The sequence below is a fragment of the Mus pahari genome, chromosome 1, assembly GCF_900095145.1.
Source record: "Mus pahari chromosome 1, PAHARI_EIJ_v1.1, whole genome shotgun sequence".
NCBI lineage: Eukaryota > Metazoa > Chordata > Mammalia > Rodentia > Muridae > Mus > Mus pahari.
Window position 1 is genome coordinate 36,185,230 of NC_034590.1, and position 24,977 is coordinate 36,210,206.

At 43.3% G+C, this 24,977-nt stretch overlaps 1 protein-coding gene across 2 annotated transcripts in view; it reads left to right on the plus strand.

Annotated features, from left to right (window-relative positions):
- Positions 1-23,858, plus strand: part of Trpm1 (transient receptor potential cation channel subfamily M member 1) — a 121,794-nt gene extending 97,936 nt beyond the window's left edge. Inside the window, exons 24-27 of one of the 2 annotated variants that reach the window (XM_021187332.1) lie at positions 670-814; positions 2,266-2,468; positions 3,245-3,377; positions 22,031-23,858. In XM_021187332.1, the coding sequence (XP_021042991.1) occupies positions 670-814; positions 2,266-2,468; positions 3,245-3,377; positions 22,031-23,201 (1,652 nt within the window). In that variant the 3' untranslated portion in view covers positions 23,202-23,858. The remainder of the gene's footprint in view (positions 1-669; positions 815-2,265; positions 2,469-3,244; positions 3,378-22,030) is intronic. The other variant, XM_021187338.1, reaches the window with a different exon arrangement.
- The last annotated feature ends 1,119 nt before the right edge of the window (positions 23,859-24,977 follow it).

Genomic DNA, 24,977 nt, shown 5'->3' on the forward strand with positions numbered 1-24,977 from the left:
TTGTTGTTCCACCTACAGGGTTGCAGCCCCCTTCAGGTACTTGGGTACTTTCTCTAGTTCCTGCATTGGGGACCCTGTGTTCCATCCAATAGCTGGCTGTGAGCATCCACTTCAGTGTTTGCCAAGCACTGGCATAGCCTCACAAGAGGCCACAATATGATTTGATATTTTTGCTTAGAATATTACTGCTTGTGAAACACGGAAGTCAAATTAAGTCAAGTGTTGAGGGTAACCGTAATCCTAGCACATGAGAGGCTGAGGCAGGAGGATTTAAAGTTAGAGACCGGCCTGGGCTACATAGTAAACTATATCTCAATGTAAATAGGGCTGAGGAGATGACTCAATGGGTAAAGTACTTGCCATGAAAGTACAAGGCCCCGAGTTCTATTCTCTAGAACCCATGTGAAAAAGTCAAGTGCAGCAGCGCATACCTAACAGGAAGGTCCCTGGGGCTTGCTGGCTCTACTGTAGCCAAAACAGCCAACTGCAGTGCCTTAAAAAATAAGGTAGCAAGCGTCTGGTCTCCACATAGAGATACACACACGTGCATGTACTATCATGTATGTAACACTCCAAAAGAAATAGGTTACTTAAAACACATATGATATATATTTGTCCTTTTGTTACATGTACAAAAAAAAAACAAACCCTCCCCCGCATTTCTTTCAGCTCCGTGTGGTGAGAATCTCTACGATGAGGAAGGCAAGAGGCTTCCTCCCTGCATCCCTGGTGCCTGGCTCACACCTGCCCTCATGGCCTGTTATCTCCTGGTGGCCAACATCCTGCTGGTCAACCTACTGATTGCTGTTTTCAAGTACGTATCATGACAGAGCATGACAGAGGCCTCGTGGCTGCTGTCCACTGCTCTACAGATCTCTAATTCAGGTCATGGCGATACCTGCATATATGTACAGAGAAGTTTACTAAAGCTTCTAAAGGGATAGGGTTTTTTTGTGGTCTTTTTTTTTTTTTTTTATCAACTTTAATCAGTTTGGCTGTAGTTATAAATCAAGTGTCCACACTCAAATGCATTTAATTTATTCTCAGCTAGTATTTTAACACTGAAGGGAACATTTTAATCTAATGGAAATATTTTCCTAGGCAGAAGTCTCCTGAGATAGAGAAGCCTTGAAGAAGGTGTGCTTTTCATTCACCACCAGAGGCACACAAAACCACTAACTCCACAAACTGCTGTCATTATTTTATACATAAAATATCAAATCTTATCAGGCAAAGTGGCTTAAATGACTAAGTCCAGCTTTTTATAGAACTGCCCATTTGATAGCCACCAAGGATGGCAACAATACTTGATACATGTTGAAAGATATATTTTTTTACATTCTAAGGCAGATCTGGGATGTAGAAGCAAGGTGATCAAGGTATTCAAACTCATCCTCACCACAGAGCAGGTTCACGCCCAGTTTGGACTACCAGAGACCCAAGCTTAAAAAGAAAAAAAAGGAAAGGAGTGAGGAAGGGGAAGGGAGGAAGGAAAACTAAATATCTGCTAAACTTAAAAATATGGAGCCGGGCGTGGTGGCACACGCCTTTAATCCCAGCACTCGGGAGGCAGAGACAGGCGGATTTCTGAGTTCGAGGCCGGCCTGGTCTACAAAGTGAGTTCCAGGACAGCCACGGCTACACAGAGAAACCCTGTCTCGAAAAAAAACCAAAAAAAGAAAAAGAAAAAAAATATGGAAGAATTGTAAAGTCATGTCATGTAACAAGACAAGGCATTATAGAGAAGGGGCGCCAGCTGCAGCTTGAGAAAGGAGACTGCCATGGTCTCTAGACAATAATGGGCTTTCTTAAAGCCCTGGGGCTAGCAGACAATGCAGTCACATGCTGACTGGCTCCTGCTAGAAGCTAAATAGGACAAAGATCACACTTACCCATATCCAAAATAATGTGCGCTCCAGTCGGATAAGCTCAGTAATTAATCACATCTACAACATACAAGTTCTTTGATTTGAATCAAATGTTTTAACTCTTCAAAGTACCTTCCCATATGTGGACTAGCACACTGAGGAGACTTCTGTGTGGGTTTTTCAAGAAAACAGGGTACACCAAAAGTCAACAAGCACGCCATTTGTCTTTGAGCATAGATAATCCCCACTGGGCTAAGGCAAACGATCAGGTGACGAAGGAATCAGCGTCTGCAGATTATGCCATAATATCTCATGATGTATTTTCACTTAAACCCAAGTAACCAATGATCCTGAAATCACAAGAGAAAGTAATTGTCACAATGTCTTCCTTTTAAAGCAATACCTTCTTTGAAGTCAAGTCAATATCCAATCAAGTGTGGAAGTTCCAGCGATACCAACTGATCATGACATTTCATGACAGGCCTGTTCTGCCCCCGCCAATGATCATCTTAAGCCACATCTATATCATCATTATGCGTCTCAGTGGTCGCTGCAGAAAAAAGAGAGAAGGGGACCAGGAGGAGCAGGACCGTGGGTTGAGTACGTTGGGGACTCTTCATTTCTATTTGCGGGCTAATTTAAAAAACAAAAGACACTTCCATAGCAAGCTCAGCAAAAATATTGAGGTGTGTGAAAAGCATAATACCCAACTGCTGAATGCTTTAAAAATGTTTCTTGTTTGTGTGTGTGTGTGTGTGTGTGTGTGTGTGTGTGTGTGTGTATTCTAGCTTTGCTCACTTATATTGTAATCAGTACTGGTAAAAGTCAAATCATGGAGGCCAGAGACTGAAATTCTCAAAAGTCTTTATTCCATATATACTTCCATATGCTTTGCTACCCTTTTAAATGTATGAATATATTCTATCTAAAAGGGTGAGAGAAGAAGCTATATAAGCTTGGCTGCTTGTACAGTAACGGGCAAAACGTTTTTTCTGGGAAAGCTTTTTGATTTCCAGAGAGATGCAATTCACTTTGTCTTTCTATTTTAAATGTGATCCTTTTTGCTCCAGTCTTGGGGGGGAGATGGAGGGACGGGGGCGGGGTTTAACAACTACTTGAAGTGATCAGGAAACTACCTACCTACCCCTGGTGTAGAATTAAAGCCTTAAGTCAGAGTATAAAATCCTCAGTGGCACAGATCCTTCTCGAGTGGTTCCCGACGTGCCCCACACTTAAAGCCTTATCAAAGTCAGAGTATAAAATTCTCAGTGGCGCAGATCCTTCTCGAGCGGTCCCTGACGTAACCCACACTTCTCAATGGCACAGATCCTTCTCGAGCGGTCCCTGACGTGCCCCACACTTCTTCCCCTACACAGAGTTGTTCCTCAGTGATGAGGAACTGAAGAAACTGCATGAGTTTGAGGAGCAGTGCGTGCAGGAGCACTTCCGGGAAAAGGAGGATGAGCAGCAGTCGTCCAGCGACGAGCGCATCCGGGTAACAAGTGAGAGGTACGCCAAGCTCTGCACCCTACTCTGTGCAGGGTGCTGAAATTCATTTTAAATCACTTGTAGTTGCTCACAGTTCTTCTGCTTTTTCAAACTGTGTTTTAAAGACTCACTTCCCCCACTTCTGTAATCGTGATGCAAATTGTACATAAAAGTGAAAAATATCATTTGTTTCAAATAGGCAGGGAAAAAAAGCCCCATACTTCCTTCAGTGGGATGTTTACCTCAAATCCTATGTCAGCTACAGGAAGTCATCATTCTCCAGCTTCTAGTGTGATGTTGCTTTTGCCAAGCCAAGTGGTCCACTGGGGACTGAGCTTCTCACCCTGTGTGTGTGCATAGTTCCTTGCTGCTGCAGTGACAACCAGAACAAAACAAGGTCCCCACCTCTGGAATGGCATGAGAGTGAGATATGGAAGGGCTGAGGAGGAGGTGTGTGCTTCCCGTAAGTCTCTGAATTGGGTAGGAGCTGTTCTGCAGACAGAGAAATCAGCATGGTACTGCTTAACCATGGATGGATGGATGGATGGATGGATGGATGGATGGATGGATGGATGGATGGATGGATGGATGCGTGGGTGGGTGGGTGGATGAATGGATAGACAGATGGGTGGACACATAAATCATTGAAGGAAGGTCAAGGAGGAACAGAAAGCTAGTAGTGTACCAGTCTGATCTATTTCTGTACCCTACACTGGGAATAAATAGCCAGCAAAGAAAAGGTAGGCAGGAACAATGAACTCTTTTCTATCTATCTATTTTTTTTTAAATCAACATTGATGTGACCCTTTATTGCTTAAGAAAAAACAATGCAAGCTTTTCCAGATCTTGCTTGTATGTTGTTCATGAGTGTTTAACTAACAGTGTGGGTAGAAACAGATGCAGGAGACATGCCTGGGCTGGGCTGGGGGGCGATGGGGGGAGTCTGGCTCATCCTTATATCCTTGAGCACTTAGAATTAGTTTCCTGATAGAGATGCCATTGTATACTGAGAAGCATAAACATGATAGGATTTGAAACAGGTTCCTCAGCTAAACTTGACCAACAAGAGCCCAATAAGCTACTGAACTCCCAGATACATCTCCAGCCCGCTCCCCACCTCAACCCCAGAGCATGTGAGGCTGTTGATTCTACCCCAGACCACAGGACTAGATACACCTCTGACATCAGTCCCTGACCCCTCCTGGCCCCTGCCACTTTGTAATTCAACTGAGTCCAGACAACTAAAAGGAAAGGTTTCCTTGCACCAACATTTAACCTTAATAAAGTATATTTTTAAAAAAGACTTTGAAATACTCAATTGATGGTTTTACAGTAGTTGCTAAGCTTCTAAAACGAATGAATTATTTCTTCATGTGTAGTAAAAATTTTCCGTTTAGAAGTTAGACATTAACTTAATTGTAATTGTCAGTCCTTCACAATGGAGATTGTATTTGGTTTTGTTCTGCCTCTCTTCCATCTCCCTTCCCTTAGCATTGTTTGGATTTTTATCATTCTTGGACCAGTGAATCATGAATGTAGTTATCAGTGCACTACCAAATTGCATTTTTCTCTTGGGGCTCTGTACAGACGTAATAGGTAAGAAAGCGCAGGGCAATACAAACACACCACTTCCTGTTTTCTTGGCTGAGGCCCCCACAGGAGAAGGGAACACATTCCTGCCCCTCAGCTTCCTTTTGCGGCTCTTTGCCAAGGCTGACTCACAGGTGAACGCTCTAGGCGAGAGGAGGAGCGGTCTTCCCAGGAACCAGACCACCAGAGGAGCAGGTGATAAGGAGGAAGGGAAAGGATGCTTCTTGTCTGTACCTAACTTGGCACACCTGTGGTTTCTTTTAAAACAGACATTCATGTGTCTGGAAATTTCTGCTAATTCTTCCACCTCTTTAATTTACCCGGTCAATTCATTTCTGGACCATACTTGCCGTTTGATGACCGACTGTTCTTTCTCCTGGTGGCATCTGTGTCTGCCATCGAGTGTGGGTTCGGGTCTGGTCTGCCGAGGCATGGATCAGAATTTCTCTCATGTCTCTGTTGCCCTTTGCACCTTTGCAACACACACCAGGGAGTCTCGGTGCTTTCCCCCTGATGTGCTCACACAGAGCTTTGCTCATTAGGCATGTCCCTCCACACAGAGTCTGCTGGACATGTCAGCGTGGGGACTCAACTCATGGCTTCCTCTTGATGCTGGGAAATGAACATTAAGTTCTAACATTTTAGTTTTGTTATCAAATGTCAATATTTTGTGACACCCAACGTTTAGTCCCTCAGAAAGCGATTTACGGTATGACTCAGTGTTAGATAACATAGCCCTGAGTTGAAGCAGAGGGTTCAACCCGAAGCACCACCGACTCGCACGCTGTCTCTCATAGTTCCCTCAAATCTAGACGATGTCTTTGGATCTCCATAAATGGCACCATCATTAAGCTGCTTCGACAAGGCAGAAACTGAATGTCACCATGATTCCATGTTCCTTACCTTACACTTCTCTGGCTTCTTCGAAGCACCTTTGCCTTTCTGTCACAGGGGCTCCGGCCCATGCCAATCCCTCTGCCTGGTCTACCTACACCCACCTTCCCTACCCATCCTTTGAATCTCTGCTCAAAGACAATGCCATATGAAAAAGTTTCCTGACCACAAAACACAGTTCACTGGCTCAAGGCCATTGAACCCTAAGATGCAGTCAGCACATCTGGATTTTGCCCACCAAGGTAACTCCTGCAAAGTAGGAGCAGAGTTTTGTGAATGGATGAATGAATGAATGAGTGTTTATCTCTTCTGTCTTGACTACAAATCTCTAATCCATTCTCAATCAGTTCGTTTGAGGCTGGTGATGAGACTCAACTTTGCTCCCTCCTGGCTCAAATGTTCTTGGTTTTGACTAACCAAACTAATAATGGCAGACTCTGATCCTCTAGAACTTTCTATACTAGGGGTTTGGGCTTTGTTTGTTTTTAATTTTCACAGACTTGTGCATGAATCTAGTTATAGGGCCTTCTCTTTACTCATTTTATGTCTTCTGATACTTCAAAATATACAGGACATAATGCAGTTGGTCCTGTAGGAAAGACGCTACTAGATGGCTCAAACCTTTAATAGCAGGTAGGTTCTGATTCTTCCGAGCCCTGTTAAGAGGTTGTCTGTCAGACTTGTGTACCTGAGTTAAGGTTTGGGATTCCTGAAGACTTGGTGGTTACTATTAAAAATGGGGAAAGCAAAGGACCATGCAGTGCACAGCTTCCAGAACATTTGGTATCAGTTGGGCATGGTAGCACATTCCTGTAATCCCAGCACTTGGGAACTAAAGCAGAAGGATCAGTAGTTTGAAGTCATTCTGAGGTTTGTAGTGAGTTCCAGAGCAGCCTAAACTATATATCAAAAGAACAGGAAGGGAAATGGGAGGACGAGGAGGAAGGGAAGAGGAAAATGGAGGGGGGAGGAGAGGAAAGATAGGGAGGAGGAATGCTCAGTATTAGCAACACCAAAACAAGGAGTATGGTTAGCAAGCATTGTCTCTTCCCACAAACAGCAACAGCAAACAGCCAAGACTTGGGAACACGAGACTGTAATAATGCCCACCAGCAGAACCAAGTCAGAACTTGTCGTCAATGTGAGCATTTCATTTTCATGTGCATTAGTTATGTTCCCCGCTGCTGTGATAAAATCCCTGATAAAAGCAGCTTATGGATAGAAGGGTGTATGTATTTCAGCTGATAATCTGATGCTGACTGTGGTGAGCAAGCGTGGCAGCAGGAGCATGAAGCTGCCTGTCCCCTGCACCCTCGGTGAGGAAGCTGAGAGATGACTGCTTGGCTCGCTCCCTTTGGTCTGTCACTCAGTCTGAGACCTCAGCTAATAATGCCATCCACTTTGAGGGTAGGTCTTCCCGTTCAGCTAACCTTCTCTACAAACACCCTCACATACACACAGGGATATGTCTCCTAGTTGGTTCCAATCTAGTTGAATTGATTCAAATCTAGTTGAATTGAAAGTGAGACCATCCATCACTTCCTACCTGATGACCAGTTGGCAATGAGTACGGTTGGCAATTGCTGTACCGACATCTCCCCAACTCTTCTGCAAGTCTAGCATTGAACACTTGGGTCTCTTCATGTCCTGCCAACTGGGTTGGAAAGAGTAGTTTCTGAAAAGACCTTATCAGAGATTTAACTTCTATTTTTCAAAAATCAAAAAGTATGTTATGAACAGTGTTTACCTTTTCAATGTGGCTTCAAGGAAGTATAGCACCAAAATTAATATTTAATTACAATAAATACATTAGTCTCAGTTTTAGAATATGTGATACATTTCTTTTTCTTTCCCCTTAATAATTTTGCTCTGCTGCCATTTATATTGCTTTGTTTTGTTTGTCTTGCTGTGTAGCCCACTCGAATTTCAAATTCAATAACTTCCTGCCTCAGCCTTCAAGTGGAACACTAACAGAAGCTTTATTATGATTATCTCAAAACATGCGGGCCAGAGTTTGCAAGTTACAAATTTTGAATGCAACTGGCCCTGTACCTAAAGAGCAAGCCAAACTTATACCCATAGATTCTGGTCAATCGGGCTTTTTGTCAGATTCACGGATCTGGGTTAAGTCCTCCAGCAGGCCTGACAGGAAATCAACAGTCCATGGCTTTGCGATGCTATTTGACATCCTCTTGGCGTGTGGCTAAGAAGAGAAGGCACTGGTAATAGAGGTCTCAACAAGAAGGAGACATGATGATAACTAGACAAAGAACTGAGAGGTTAGTCTTACAAAGAAAGATGTAGAGAGCATAAAAAGACAAAACACATAGTGGTGAGAAAGACATTTGGGACAGGTCCTGGCAGACTGCTTTTATCATGTAAATGACTGGGAATCAAGGCTCACTGAATGACTTTCTTTCTCCTCATCTGCCTTTGAGAGCCTGTTTTAGTTACAGTTTCTATTGCTGTGGTAAAATACCTTGACCAGAAGCAAGTCGGGAGAAACTATTTGGCTTACATATGTTGGATCATAATCCCTTAATGAAAGCCAAAGCCAAAGCAGGAACTCGAGGCAGGCATCTGGAAGCAGGAACTGAAACACAAGCCACTGAGGAGTGCCGCTTACTGGCTTGCTCATCCAGCTTTCTCATCTCATCCATGACTGCTTAGGGATGGTACTGCGCCCCGGGAAGCTGGGCCCACCCACATTCATCATCACTACAGACTTCCTACATGCAAATCTTATAAATCACATGAGGCATTTTCTTAGTTGAGAGTCCCTCTTCCAAAGCGATTATAGCTTTTGTCAAGTTGATGTGAAACTAACCAACACAGAGCCAATTCAGAGAGAGACATAGACATTAGGCAAACAGATAAAAAAGATCAACTTCATCAGCAATAGAGTTGTACTAGATGGTATGGCTCAGTGCTTGCCAAATATACTCCCAGGGTTAGGCATGCCAGCTCAGTCACAGGCAGCAGTCATTGCCTGTGGCACCTGCTCACTGCACCGTCAGCAACCCCACCAAGCTTTTGCAGGACAAGACAATAGAAAACCACTTTCCTTGCAGGCATCTGACTCGCAAAGAACGAAGGAAAACTGGGTGGGTGGCCAGGATTCCAACCTCCAACCAGAAAGCCATTCCTCCTGCAGAAGAAGTAAAGGCCACGAGAAAGGCAGGAGCATTACATTAATGAGAAGACTGGGAACGTAGGGGGAGAAAAATATCAAGAGTCAGGGCCAAGCACAGCCACCCACATGAGTGCTACACTGGCCATGAATCCAGTAGGGGTGATTCTAGTGGCACATGCTTAGTTTCAGGAAAAAGGTATACACAAAATGGTTGTGGCCATGGGATTGTTTGGCAGAGTAATTAAGATGTAGCCATACGAGACAGCATGGCATTGTACTGGGCCATGTCAGTGTACCTCCCATGGCCTCCATCAGTGACATCCTGTCTCAGTTTGGGTTTTTCTTGCTGTAACAAAACACCATGACCGAAGCAAGTTAGGAGGAAATGGGTTATTTGGCTTACCCGTCCATATCATCTTGAAGGAAGTCCAGACAGGAACTCAAACAGGGCTGGAACCTGGAGGCAGGAGTTGATGCAGAGACCACGGAGGGGTGCTGCTTACTGACTTGTTCCCCATGGCTTGCTCAGTCTGCTCTCTTATAGAAACCTAGACGACCAGTCCAGAGATGGTATCCCCACAATAGTCTGGTTATTCCCCCATCAATCACTAGTGCAGAAAATGCCCTATATCTGGATCTTATGGAGGCATTTTCTCCACCGAGGCCCCCTCTTTTCAGATGACTCTAGCTTGTGTCAAGTTGACATAAAACTAGCCAGCACACACCCTATAGCCCAAAGGTAAGGTTGTGCAGAGCATGGAGGAGGAAGAGGGGCTCTGCTCTCCAGAACCAACAGCAGGGACGCCACGATCATGATAATGTCACCACTGGCAGCATAAACAAGCTTGCTTGCCTTCTGGCACCATTTACCTTCGCCAGGCTCTGCAGTCCTGGTTATGATAGATGAGGGGTGAGGCACGAGGAAGGTAAATGGGAGAAGCCAGGATGTAGATTGACTCCACTCAGCAATAGACCACAGGGTCTGGCCCACACAGAAAGTGCCGGGAGAGCTAGTGATTCAGATGCCTAGAATTCTAGGAGCCCAGGAGATTTCAGGGACAGCCGGTGGTAGTATATAAGTGAGAAACAGAACTAGCATACAAGGGAAACTAATACTCCTTTAGCAACTGCTCAGTGTATCGTGGACAACACAGAAGGAGGAAGACGAGAGATTTAAGGCTAGAGCTTTATTCCGCCACTATTAGTCTTCATTCAGCCTTTCGTGTATAAAATCTCTACAAGTCAGGACAAGGTGTTCCCCCGGGTGTTCTCCCTGTAATTACTAACCTTAAAGACAGCCCTATGAAAGGAAGTAACTGGAAATTAAAACAACCAGATGTAAAATTTTAGAGTGGATTAGACAACTTTATGATCTATGGATCTGGAATAAAATTATAGAGCAGAAGCAATCTTAGAACTCAAGCGTGGAATCCCATGAGATCTTGAAACATGGGTTTATACAAGAACCAACTGGACCTAACTCCGGCAAGATCATGTTTTGATGTGAATATTTTACTCTGTCATTACAGAAATGTTCTGTGTAATTTAGGAGGTACCTTGCAAGTAAACTGTGACTGTTCCACATGAAAAAATGGCTGCCTCCCCCAACATGCATCTTAATAACTGGCTCAGGGAAGAGCTCCACATGCCTCAGTTCTGTCCTTCAAAAGACACAGAGTTTCATCATGCAAAGATAAAGGCACAATTTACATTAACAGTTGAGAGCCCATGAAAAATCCAACAGACCTGTACCATGCACAGATAATCCCATAGCAATTACAACAAAAATTCCACATATTGTCCAGAAGTTCCTTATTGCTAAATCTAGTATAAGGTTTTGTTCAAGTTCAAGGTTCATGGATATGACACTAAAAACAAAATACCCATTTAGTAATCAGTGTAGAGAGCTGGGGAGACGTGGAAGAGGCTGCCAATGACACCTAATTCCACACAGTCCTATTCTTTGACACCTGCACAGCGTCTGCAGTTCACCGGGAACCTGCACACAAACAGTTTCAATCGATTTTCCAACACCACTGTGCTACAGTCACTTCTGTTGTCTTACAGGGGACTCTTGGTGGCAGGTGCATGATAAAGGGAAGTTGAGGGGGCATCATTCCATCCCCAACTCTAAAAGAATTCCAAAAGTTGGTATTGGGTTAATGACAAGTAGCTTTGATTTTTTTCCCTTTAAAAAAAATGAAACAAAACAAACAAAAAGAGTGTGTACATATATCAGTGTCACCCATTAATCTGAAACCCCAGGAATGGCATTGCTATTTAGGGAACACCCCTTTAACAGAGAAATCCGAAGTCAGTCTATACTAACCTCTGAATGAAACAGAGAAATCTGAAGGGGTACAGGACACTACAATCATTAATTAAAGTCTAAACTGACTCAGAAGATGCTCCAACATGTAATAAAGACTCATGCTCCACTATGTTCATAGCAGCCTTATTTATAATAGTCAGAAGCTGGAAAAAACCCACATGTCCTTCAACAGAGGAATGGATACCAAAAGTGTGGTATATTTACACAGTGGAGTACTACTCAACTATTTAAAATGATGAATTAATGAAGTTCTTTGGTAAATGAATGCATCTGGAGGATATCATCCTGAGTGAGGTAACCTAATCACAAAAGAACACACATGATATGCACTCACTGGTAAATGGATATTAGTCCAGAAGTTTGGAATACCCAAGATACACTTCACAGACCACATGAAGCTCAAGAAGAAGGAAGACCACAGAATGGATACTTCAGTCCTTCTTAGAAGGGGGAACAAAATACCCATGGGAGGAGATACAGAGACAAATTGTGGAGCAGAAAATGAAGGAAAGGCCATCCAAAGACTGCCCCACCTGGAGATCCATCCCATATATGGTTCCCAAACCCCAACACTATTGTGGATGCAAACAAGTGCTTGCTGACAGGAGCCTGATACAGTTGTCTCCTGAGAGATTCTGCCAGTGCCTGACAATTACAGAAGTAGATGCTCACAGCCATTCATTGGACTGAGCACAGGGTCTCCAATGGAGGAACTAGAGAAAGGACCCAAGGAGCTGAAGGGGTTTGTAGCCCCATAGGAGGAACAATAATATGAACTAACCAGTACTCCCAGAGTTCCCAGGAACTAAACCAACCAAAGAGTACACATGGAGGGACTCAAGGCTCCAGTCACATATATAGCAGAGGATGGCCTTGTCAGACATCAATGAGAGGAGAGGCCCTTGGTGTTGTGAAGGCTCAATGCCCCAGTGTAGGGGAATGCCAGGACAGGGAAGTGGGAGTGGGTGGGTTAGTGAGCAGGGGTTGGGGAGTGGGGGGGGGGGAATGGGATAAGGGAGGTTTGGGATGGGAGATGAGGAAACGGGATAAAATTTGAAATGTAAATAAAGAAAATATCTAATAAAAATAAACTAAAAAAAGAAAACATTCTATACCTGTATGACATCAAGAATGTGTTAAATTTTTGAAAGTAGAATAAATTTAAAATGTCAGAATTAAAAAATAATAAAGTCTAAATAAGCAAATTAGTTTCTGGCCTCCTTGATGTCTTTAGAGAGAGGAGAGGTGAAGCAAATGATGTTTGAAATTAAACAGGAGTTAAACAGTTCTCAAAAAACAAGGGAATGGCGCCTATGGGCCCTGAAAACTTGCAGATCTCATTTGTGTATAATTTCCTTTCATATAAAACAAGGAGAAGGCCAACCCTCGGGGATTTTCTGCTGCCCTGCCAGTTGAAAAATCCTGTTTGGCAATAAGGGAAACGAACCCTTTGTAGAAGTGTTCTGATGTGACCTGTGTTGTGAGTAAATACCACTGTGGTATGTGACACAGGAGCCAGAGCTGCTTCCTGCGGTCCTCAAGCGAGTTCAAATGCAGTAACAGTTACAGAGACCTGGAGCTCGGTCTGAAGGGAAATCGTGAGGAGAACCAGTAGGGAATCAACATCAGGGTCATTCGAGAGCACACTGCATCCCAAATGGCCTGCTTGCTTGCCAATCAAGGAGGTTTGCCCCTGAGCTTGGAGTATCCGTCATCCTAGCAAAACAATTGTGCATGGCTTGATCAAATGATTAGAAATATTTGATCAAATGATTAGTAATATTTGAATGACACCTGTGTGCATGAGAGCCAGGGCCTCAGAGACTGCAGGGAAAGGCAAACATTTCCTGCCTCCAGATGAAATAGGCTGGTTTAACTGTGCTGCTTCCTAAATAGCTTTTATGTTTTTCAAACATGTATTTTATAAGAGGTGTCAGAATCCCATTCAAATACTCCATGCGTATGTGGGCTTTCTATTGTTTTTGTCGTTATTGAAGACCAGCCTTAGTCCGTGGTGATCTGATAGGATGCATGGGATTATTTCAATCTTCTTGTATCAGTTGAGTCCTGTTTTGTGACCTATTATATGGTCAATTTTAGAAAAGGTATCATGAGGTGCTGAGAAGAAGGTATATTCATTTGTTTTAGGATGAAATGTTCTGTAGTGTAATGTAATGCATCTGTTAAATCTATTTGGTTCATAACTTCTGTTAGTTTCACTGTGTCTCTGCTTATTTTCTGTTTCCATGATTTGTCTATTGATAAGAGTCCGGTGTTGAAGTCTCCCACTATTATTGTGTGAGGTACAATGAGTGCTTTGAGCTTTAGTAAAGTTTCTTTTATGAATGTGGGTGGCCTTGCATTTGGAGCATAGATGTTCAGAATTGAGAGTTCATCTTAGTAGATTTTTTTTCTTTGATTAGTAGGAAGTGTCCCTCCTTATCCTTTCTGATCACTTCTGGTTGAAAGACGATTTTATTTTATATTAGGATGGCTAGTCCAGCTTGTTTCTCAGGAACATTTGCTTGGAAAATTGTTTGCCAGCCCTTTACTCTGAGGTGGTGTTTGTCTTTGACACTGAGGTGCATTTCCTGTATGCAGCAAAATGGTGGGTCCTCTTTACATATCCAGTCTGTTAGTCTATGTCTTTTATTTGGGAATTGAGTCCATTGATGTTAAGAGGTATTAAAGAATATAAATTGTTGCTTCCTGTTATTTTTGTTGTTAAAGGTGGAATTATGTGTGTGTGGCTATCTTCTTTTAGGTTTGTTGAAAGAAGATTACTTTCTTGCTTTTTCTAGGGTATAATTTCCCTCCTTGTGTTGGTGTTTTCCATCTATTATCTTTTGTAGGGCTGGATTTATGGAAAGATATTGTGTAAATTTGGTTTTGTCATAGAATAGCTTGTTTTCTCTGTCTATGGTAATTGAGAGTTTTGTGGGGTATAATAGTCTAGGCTGGCATTTGTGTTATCTTAGGGTCTGTATGACATCTTCCCAGGATCTTCTGTCTTTCATCGTCTCTGGTGAGAAGTCTGATGTCATTTTGATATGTCTGCCTTTATATGTTACTTGACCTTTTCCCCTTACTGTTTTTAATATTCTTTCTTTGTTTTGTGCATTTGGTGTTTTGACTATTATGTGAAGAATTTCTTTTCTGGTCCAGTCTACTTGGAGTTCTGTAGGCTTCTTATATATTTATGGGCATCTCTTTCTTTAGGTTAGGGAAGTTTTCTTCTATAATTTTGTTGAAGATATTTACTGGCCCTTTAAGTTGGGAATCTTTGCTCTCTTCTATACCTATTATCCTTAGGTTTGGTCTTTTCATTGTGTCCTGGATTTCCTGGATGTTTTGGGTTAGGATGTTTTTCAATTTTCCATTTTCTTTGACTGTTGTGTCAATGTTTTCTATGGTATCTTCTGCACCTGAGATTCTCTCTTCTATCTCTTGTATTCTGTTGGTGATGCTTGCATCTATGATTCCTGATCTCTTTCCTAGGTTTTCTATCTCCAGGGTTGTCTCCCTTTGTGATTTCTTTGTTGATTATATTTCCATTTTTAGATCCTGGATGGTTTCATTCAATTCCTTCACCTGTTTGGTTGTGTTTTCCTATAATTCTTTAAGGGTCATTTGTGTTTCCTCTTTAAGGGCTTCTAGCTGTTCTCCTGTATTTCTTTAAGGGAGTTAGTTATGTCCTTCTTAAAGTCCTCTATCATCATCCTGAGGTGTGACTTTAAATCTGAGTCTTGCTTTTCTGGTGTGTTGGTGTATCCAGGGCTCACTGTGGTGGGAGAACTGGGTTCTGATGGTGCCAAGTAGCCTTGGTTTTTGTTGCTTATGTTCTTGCCCTTGCTTCTTGCCATCTGGATATCTTTGGTTTTAGCTAGTCTTGCTGTCTCTGACTGTAGCTTGTCTCCCCTGCAAGCCTGTGTATCAGTACTCCTGGGAGACAAATTCTCTTTGGATGAATTTGGATATGGAGAGCTGTGGCATGGGGTTAGCCCTGTGGCACAGACTGAAACCTGAAGGATCCTGTCCAGGGCAGTTTCTTGGTTCCTGTGTACTGACAAATCTGGGCTGGTCCCTCTTGGGCCAGGAATTTGAATAGAAGTGGCGTGGTGGTCTTACCTGGGCTCACAGGTATGCCAGCACTCCTGGGAGACCAGCTCTCTCACAGTGGTATTTGGGTATGGAGCGCTGTGGCACAGGATCAGCTCTAGGTGCATATGGAACGTGTTTCTTAAAAAGGAAGAAATAGAACTATTTGTATTTGTAAATAGCATGGATACCTATGCATTTGCTAATTAATCACTTCACTATGAGCCTCTGTCATAAAAAACAAAATGAGATTCTTCATGTTAGCAACTAAGCACATTGAAAGACATCAAGTACACACCAGGTAGCTGGTCATTGCCATGTGGAATCACTCTGTACACATGCTAAGATCATTAAGAAGTCTCAAAGTATGACTAGAAAAGAAGATAGTTCATTGTGGTGCTTGGAATGAGAATGGCTCCCATAGGCTCATTTATTTAAAGACTTGGTCCCCAGGTGGTAGAACTATTTAGGAAGGATTATAAAATGTGCCCTTGTTGGAGGAGGTGTATTGTTGGGGGAGGGGTGGGCTTTGAGATTTAAAAAAAAAAAAAAAGAATCCTTAGATTCCTAATATGCACTCTTTCCCTCTCTGCTTTGTGGCTGTGATGTAAGCTCTCTGATGTTCCTTTGTTCCACCATCATGGACTAAACCTCTGAAAACAGAAACCACTTTATTTCAGAAATTGCTTTGGTCATAGTGTTTTATCTTGTAGAAATGTAACTAAGAGAGAAATTGGAACCAGAGAGTACACTACTGCTGGAGAGTAGACATGACCATGCTGGGTTTTTTTTTTTTTTTCGGGGGGGAGGGAGGTAATGTGGAAGACTATGGGGCTTTGGACTATAAAAGCACAGCATCATGGGCCAGGTGTGTGTCAGGGGAGTCTTCTAGGAATTTGGAAGACAGTAGTGTTGACAGCTTGCAGACTGTAAAGGCCCAGTTTAAGAGGTTTCAGAATAACAGTGTCAGCAAGGGGACTGGAGACCATTTTTGTGATATTTTGACAATGAATGTGGCTGCTTTCTGCCCTTGTCCTAAAAATTTGCCTGAGGCTAAACTGAAAAGTAACAGACTAATTTCCTTGGCAAAAGAGATTCAAGACTAATATTAACTGCCATGATGTAATTAGTAATCATTCTTTTTGCTTTGTTTTGTTTTTGTTTCTCATGATAGGATTTTTCTGTGTAGACCTGCGTAGTAATCACTCATATGCAAATCTATCCTGAAAAATGGCAAGTGAAACAAAAAGAAATACAAAATGTACAGTAAACAAAGACGGGGGAGGAGCCCCAATAAATTTAATGTTGTAGCTAAGGCCTGTGCTAAAAATAATAAGACAATTAAAAAGAGGTATGGTCAGAAATGGAATTAAGAAAGGGGTGCCCTCAGGGTAAGACCCCACACAGCTAAGCTTCCAACTCATGAAAAGACATGGCTCAAGGAGTTTTCTGATCTGAAAAAGCAATAACAAAGCAAAGCTGCTACAGATACTATTCAGGGGTACCTGGATTCACCCCAAGTTGGTAGTCAAACTTGAAAGTGTTGTTCATGTGGTTCCAGCTTTAGAATTATGGATACATGGATACAGAGGTTGTGGATCTTCTATCTGGGGTTAAGGTGATCCCTTGAGGTCAGGTGTGTGTCAGGGGAGTCTGCATGGAGGTCCTGAGAGGCCATTGCATGACACTGTGCAAGTGAAGCCTGGATGGTGTTAGACACACCAGGATGCTAGAGAGGCTACAGCCATGGGAGACCTGCCAAGGAGAGCTGCAAACAGAGAGTGCAACCAGCCCAAGAGAGAGAAGTATGCTGCGGACACAAAGCTGGAGGGGTAGGGGACATCTACGCCCTCCAACATCAGACCGTTTGCTACATCAGACGTGGAACAACAGGAGTGTAGTTTGCTCTCCTGGATTTTGGTCTTGCTCTGGTCCAGTATTTCCTCACTAGTCCCCCCAGTCTCCCTTTTGGAATGGTAATGTATGTCTGAGCCACTTCATGTTGGAGGTGTATAATTTGCTTTTTGATTTTACAGTGGGCTATGTAACTTTACTTTTTAAACCTTATTTTTAATGATTGTTCTTAAATGCTTTAACCTCCCTTTTAGCCCACCACCCACCAGAGGTAGTGGGAAAGCAAGGATTCGGGAGAAGTAGACCTGCTTAGGAAAGTTCTTTGGAGCAACTCCGGTCTGTGTTGTCTGGAAATCGGCAGTTCAGTTTACAGGTTAGCAGCAGATGCTCAGTCCACTCCTAAACACTTCACAGATACACCAGCAGTCCATTTGGTAGAATCAGGTTAACAACAGCTAGGAGAGACACCCAGGCCTCAGACTAGGCACAAGTCAGCAGGAGGGACCAGGAGGAATGCCAGAAGTTCTTGGCTGTACCCCTCTCAGAACAGCAAAGGAACATCAGTGAAGACTAAATACCCACAAGCATTGCACAGCTAGCTCTATAAGCAAGCCCAGCTCAGCCCCACCACTGTTTGTCAAGTCCTATTTATATTCCCTCCAAATATCACGTGTTCTCTACGACTGTTGCCTCAGCACCTGCCTTGTCTCAGCACGTGCATTAGTCTCAGCTGACATCACTCTGCCAATCAGCCCGAGTCTGCAGAAATGGCAAGAAGCTGCAGCACACCACAGAAAGTTTTGGGTGTGTTTCCTCTGTGGAGTCCCAACAAATGCAGCTCAACTACACAGTGTAAGGCAGACCAATACATGTGTGTCATTAGCAAAGAATCCTTTATCACGTGCCCTTTCACTTGCTTGCTTTATCGGAGCATCCTTTCACCTGTGTCTGCTTCAGCTAAACATTCCTTCACAAGTCTGCCTTAGCCTTTTATCTGTGACCACTTCAGCTAAATGTTCCTTCACCTGATTGCCCAAGCAAAACACCATCCAACGGACTTTCCAAAGAGCATGTACGTTTCCACGTCAGAGCTACAATTAATAGATTGTCTTCAGTCTTAGAAGAGACTTTGGACTTTTAAACTGTGTTGAGACTGTAAAAGAGTATGAAGACTTTTAAAATTGAACTAAATTTATTTTGCGTTATGCTTATCCATAAGCCTGTGGGCTCAGGGAGTTAAGTGTGTGCTTTGAATGAGAACAGCCCCCTTAGACTCATTGATTTGACTACTTGGTCCCTAGCTGGTCGAAGTGTTTAGGGAGGATCAGGAGGTGTGGCCTTGTTGGAGGAGGTGTGTTACTGGGAGTGGACTGTGAGGCTTTAAAAGCCCATGTCATTCTCAGTGAGCTCTCTTTCTCCACCCCCACCCCCCACTTCATGGTTGTAGATCAAGATATGATCTCTCTGCTGTTCTTTTGCTCCATCATCGTGGTCTCTAACCTTCTGAAACTAAAAGGCAAATGACATAATTTCTTTCATAAGAAATTGCCTTGGTCATGGTATTTTATCACAGCAATAGAAAAGTAACTAAGACCTTCATAATTTGTTACTTTCATTAATCATTTCAAAAGTAAATGAACTCTGCCCATTTCCCCTTCTTTTTGTGTATAGACTATAAAATCTCAGAATGGAGAAAAAGGGTAAAAAAAACCAACAAGGACTGCGCCTCAGGTCAACCTCCTTCCATCTGGCAGAGTGACTAAAACATTGTTTACTCTAAGTGGCAGCAGTTTGTGGGGTCTAAGAGCATCTGGCAGCTTCTTTCTGAGGCCTGTTGTTTGACAAAGTATTCTCTCCTCAGCTTCGGGAAAGAGTAGCCTTAGAGAAGGTGTGAGAGGCCAAAATGGGATCCCTCCCAGAGGCTGGATCAGATTCAGGGTGGTGGGATGGAGGGCTAGGGAAGTAATCAGCACAAGGGGAACAAAGAAACAATGACTCTGGGGGTTCTTTCTTCATGTAGGAGTAGCTGTCCAGCTGTACTCTTAATTAGCTAATGAGGAGGGGCAGATAGTGTAGAAGATGGCAGAGGAAAGATGCCTATCTCTAGTTTTTCCAATTTATTTCTATTTAACTGTGTGCACAGCTGCACTATCTCTTACTGTGATGTTTGTTGAAGGATGTCACGTTTGACTGCCACAGAGGCATTGTGGTTCGCCATAGCAGACTGAGGAGAGCAAGGAGCATACTCGACAGTGAATTCCAAGTATCCTTCAGAAGTAATGGAAAGTTTTCAGTGAGACTCATTCATCTGCACATCCCTGAAGGGCCAGAGCTGAGAGAATCTGAGGAACAGGACTGGCTGATAGGGAAAGGCTTTACCGTAAAGCAGCCATGTCTTCTCGTCCACACTGAATTAGGTCCTGCTTGACGCAAGCTTCCAGGAAGCCAGATCCTCCTGATCAAATGATTTGGTTAATCAACGGGCACACAAATAGCTCTCTCTCCAAGAAAAGAGTTAAGAATAGAAGCCAGGATTCTGCCACGCAGCGGACTGCAGCTGTCCATGTGGGCAGTAGAAGACCAGCACTGACCAATCCAGCTCTAGGCAAATGCCAGGCAAGGGTTGCTTGTGTAATGGAGAGCTACGTGTGGCACACCGGATGTCCAGTGTGGGCAGAGGTGGCACAAGGAGAGCCCCATGAATCACCCAGATGATAAAAAAGAAAGAAAAAAAAGGAAGAGCAGACTCTCACAGCGAGGGTGTGTGGAAAGTCAGCAGGACACAGAGGAGTTTCCGATGTTCTGTAGCACAGGCACTAAGGACCTAGAAACAGACTGCACTGCAAGCCAAGTTATTATAGAAACCACACATATCCTCTTAAGAAACTTGGGACAGAAATCAAAGCATGGTGGTATCACACCAGCCACCCTAGGGGGAGGAACCTGCCTGGACAAGCCACTGCAGCACCCTGGAGCCATGACTCCCAACTCATCCCTGGAAGAAGGCAGTCCATAATCCTGGGCATACCTCACTGCCTCCTAGAAATGTATGTCATGAGCCTATTCACATGTACACATTGAAATATAAAACAAGGTTTATTCTAGCCGGTTTCAATCCAAGCAGCATAAGTTTCATAAGCTGTTGCTTGGTGGTCTAGGAGATTTTTTTTTTTAAATTATATAACACCAGATATTTATAATTTGCCATGACCTTTCCTTGTGTAACCTTACTAAGAAAATATTAAATATAAATAATAATCTTGCATGTATAATTTACTTGTATAATTTACTGATACATTGTCTTCAAGTAAACCACATAATAATCTGCATTTAACTATTAACGTTTGTTTTTTGAGTCCCTTGAACTTCCAGTAAAATTTTATTATTTATTTATTTATGACCCAGTTATGTTGCTAGCCATAGTTAAAACTATCAAAGAAACTACTTATACTCTTAGCCTTCCAACTCTGTGGGTTCTGCATCTACAGCTGCAACAACCTCAGATGGAAACATATATCTCAAAGGCAGGCACAGTTGCTCAGTCAGTAAATGTGCTTGCCACCAGGCTCAACCATCTCAGTGTGATATCTGGTCACCAGGTAGTAGAAGAACCAGCTCTGCAAGTTCTCCTTTGACTTCCACACATGCCCTGTTGAGCATTCACCCTCCCTACTCCATGGCACAGGCACTGAATGGTATACACGCATACACACAGACACACAGACACACAGACACACACACACATTCAAATAAAAATAAATAAATGTAATAAATCTTGAAGTATTTTTAAAATTCCCTCTATTCTGAACATGTGAAGACTTTTTCCCTTGTCATTATTTTCTAATCAATACAATGGAACAAATCGTTACATAGTATTTATATTACATTAGGCATTATAAGTCATCTGTAGATGATTTAAAGCATTTACCAGTTTCTGGTAAATACTTAGGCTGTATTGTATTTATAGAAGCAACTTAAAAGAGGAGGGTTTTATTTTGACTCACAGTTTGGGGTACAGTCCTTCACAGCTGGATGGCGTGGCATGGCAGCTGTTTTGTGCTCTGGGGTTGGGAACTTGCTCTCTCCTGGTGGGTCAGGAAACAGAAAAAGGCGGGTGCCAGCATGACTCGTGGGTGTACTATTGCAGCGGCTTTCTCCTTCCCTTTTTTAAAAGTGGGAATCCCAGTCTATGAGAAGGTTCTGTACACAACGAGCCTTCCCCCTAAATTCATCTTCTGTGGAAATGCCCCAATGGGCACTTCTAATGGTGGGTCCTAGGTACTTGAAAGGTTTCTTAATCCAATGCAGTTGACCATCAAACAACCATCACAGTATCTTTTTGGTTACTAAGGCTATGGCTGAAGCAAATGTTGAGTGCTCAAATCACACATATATATCCTGGGCTTATTAGCTGTGACCTTGGGCGAGTTCCATTGCTTAACTTCCTTTCTGTAAAATGGGATGACAGTAATAGTGTTTACCTCATTAGGGCAGTGATGGATTTAAATATACCTAAACCAGCATCAAGTAAAGACATATTAGTGAGCACCCACTGCTCTAACAGAATGTCTGGCATTCGGTAAACACTATATGTTAGTGACGATTTCTTAATCGCATTAAGTAAAAGCTTGTATTAGGAGTAGGCAACATGTACAAACAGGCTCAGCAAGACTGGTGATCAAAACCTGGGGGCTTATATAATGACATTCTCTCTACTGTGTTCAATATTGAATTAATCTCAATTTAATAAACCTATCCCTTTGTGTTTATTAGGGTTGAAAATATGTCAATGAGGTTGGAGGAAATCAACGAAAGAGAAAATTTCATGAAAACATCTCTGCAGACTGTTGACCTTCGGCTCTCTCAGCTGGAGGAGCTATCTGGCAGGATGGTGAGCGCCCTGGAGAATCTGGCAGGCATCGACAGGTCTGATCTGATCCAGGCTCGATCTCGAGCATCCTCAGAATGTGAGGCCACCTACCTGCTGCGGCAGAGCAGCATCAACAGTGCCGACGGCTACAGCTTGTATCGCTACCATTTCAATGGCGAGGAGCTTCTGTTTGAGGAGCCTGCCTTCTCCACTTCACCAGGGACAGCATTCCGGAAAAAAACCTGCTCCTTTCGCGTGAAGGAAGAGGAAGCAAAGTCGCACCTGGACCAGCCCAGCAGCCTGCACCACACCCCCGGCCCCAGCCCACCTGCCACGCCAGGACGCAGCCGGCTCGCCCTTGATGGTCCCTTGAGCACAGAGCTGAGACCTGGATCAGACCCTGGCATCTCCTCAGGCGAGCTAAATCCGCGGGCGGATTTCAAGAGCACTGAAGCTGCACCGAGTCTGAACGCAGCGGGTGTTGCAGGCACTCAACTGACTGTAGAAAGCACCATTTCCCACCCTCTGCTGGAGAGCAAACTCGTGCGCTACTACCCGGGAGACCCTAACACCTACAAAACAATGAAGTCCAGAAGCTTCGTCTATTCTGAAGGAAGAAAGCTAGTCCGAGGTCTTAGCAACTGGGGTGCAGAGTACAGTTCAATCACGGACCAAGCATGGAACTCGGCAGAATGGAGATGTCAAGTTCAAAGGATCACGCGCTCCCGCAGCACAGACATCCCGTATATCGTGTCCGAAGCAGCCTCACAAGATGAGCTTGAAGATGAGCACAGAGGATCTCTTCTGGCTCCTCAGATCTCCCGTTCAGCCCTCACGGTTTCCGACAGGCCAGAAAAGGAAAACTTATTGTCTGTGAAGCCACACCAGACTTTAGGGTTCCCCTGCCTACGATCAAGAAGTTTACATGGCCGTCCTAGGAGTGCTGAGCCCGCTCCTAGCAAATTAGACAGGGTAGGACATGCCAGCAGCATTAGCAACTTAGCAGTTATGTCAGTTGCTCCAGAGGAACAAAACACCCAGCAAGAGAAAAGAAGCGGGGAAACTGAATGCTGATGGGTTTTGCTTCTTTGATTAAAACAAAAACCAAACATTCAACAGCCAGACCATCGATGGCTGCCATCTTGACCATCCAAAACATTATCAAGTTTAGGAAATACATTCATGTTGAACTTAGTTTTAAATTTAATCTAAATCGTAATGAGCGTACAGTAGTGTTCTGTTAAGCACTTTTTAGAAAACTATGTTGTTTTCAGTAGTAGTAGAAGAGATTGAAAGCCACACTAGAGCAGGTTTGGGCTATAGCTTAGTAGGTAGAATGCCTGCTCACAGAGTACACCCAAGTCCCTGGCTTCAAATGCCAGCAGCACTTGTAACGTGTAGCAGCATACACCTGTAAAGTTGTAATCCCAGCACTCAGGAGAATCAGAAATTTACAGTCATCCCTGGCTACATGGGAAGTTCCAGGCTAGCCTGAGCCATGTAAGAATGTCCTAAATAAATAAACAAACAAACAAATAAGCAAAATGTCAGAAGACACCAGGCCAGTGAAGCTAATTAGTTCATCACTATCAAGACTGTGTGAGTTCTTTGCTTTGTGGGCCACCTACTGTCTGACAGAGGCCTTAAGGTACTGAAATCACTACTGAGCCATTTAGAAAGTGACACAAGAGACGTTAAAGAGATAGAGTAGATGTAAAAAAAAAAAAAAAAGGAAGGAAAGGAGGAAAATAAAAATCAGTAAGTACAAGAAATAAGCAGTGGTCACACAATTTATACATTTTTATGAGGAGTTTTATGTTTTATGTTGGTTTTATGTTTTAAAATCATATAAGTCTATGAACTCTCCCACTCTAATAATACAGGAGGTTTGTGAATACAAGGCTACTGAGTGCATTTTTTTTTTGTCGTTGTAGTTCTTAGTAGCAAAACAAAACTCAACAAAATAAACAAACAACCTCCCCAAAACAATCACTGTATCTTTCTCTAGGAATGGTTTGTGGAAAGCTGTAGATAAAACCTAAAGAAAAGTGGTTCAATAACCACAGCCACGTCTCAAGGCTGAGAACACAAGAAGTTACACTTCAAAAATAAAGGCATGGGTATCCAACAAAGCCACTTTCGCTTGGGACTAAAGTTAGGACGACGGTCTGAGACACATATGCCCAGGAGTGGGTGGAATGTAGTATGCTCCGAGAACAGAGGGAAGGTTGGGGTTTTAAGATGGAAAATGTCCTGCATGCTATTACAAAAGAAGACTCAGTAGCTTTTCCAGCGAGTGCAGGAGCAGGCGGGTGCTCGGTCCCTGGTGGATGTAGATCCTGGGCAAGGCTAGTCTCACTGGGAGAGTGTGGTTCCATCAGCTGACCCTTTACTTGCTCTCACTGAACTGTGACAGGATGAATCCATTTTATACAATGAATTCTCGCAAAGTCAAAGGATATTATTGGCACGGGTCGGGGGGGGGGGCGGAGGGGCAGGGCACCATCTAGGCATGTCACCACCCAACTATACACAAAGGAAGAGAAAGGACTTTTCTGGCCAAAATGGAGGTTAGTTAGTGCACAGTACTGCTTATAAGGTCTCAAGAAAGTTTCCAGCACACACACAGAGCAGAGAGCACAACCCTTGCCTAGAATCACTGATGGCTCTCACTGAAGCCAAGGACTTCATAAAAAGAACTGTTGGCTGGTAGATCCAAAATCTAAGAACAAATGGTGGTAGCAAGGGACCATGGTGGATGAAAACGGGCGATGAAGTTTAAAAGAAAAAGCGAACAAAGGAGGTGAGCAAGTCAATTTCCTTCTCTGCGTAGAAGGAGAGATAGAGAGG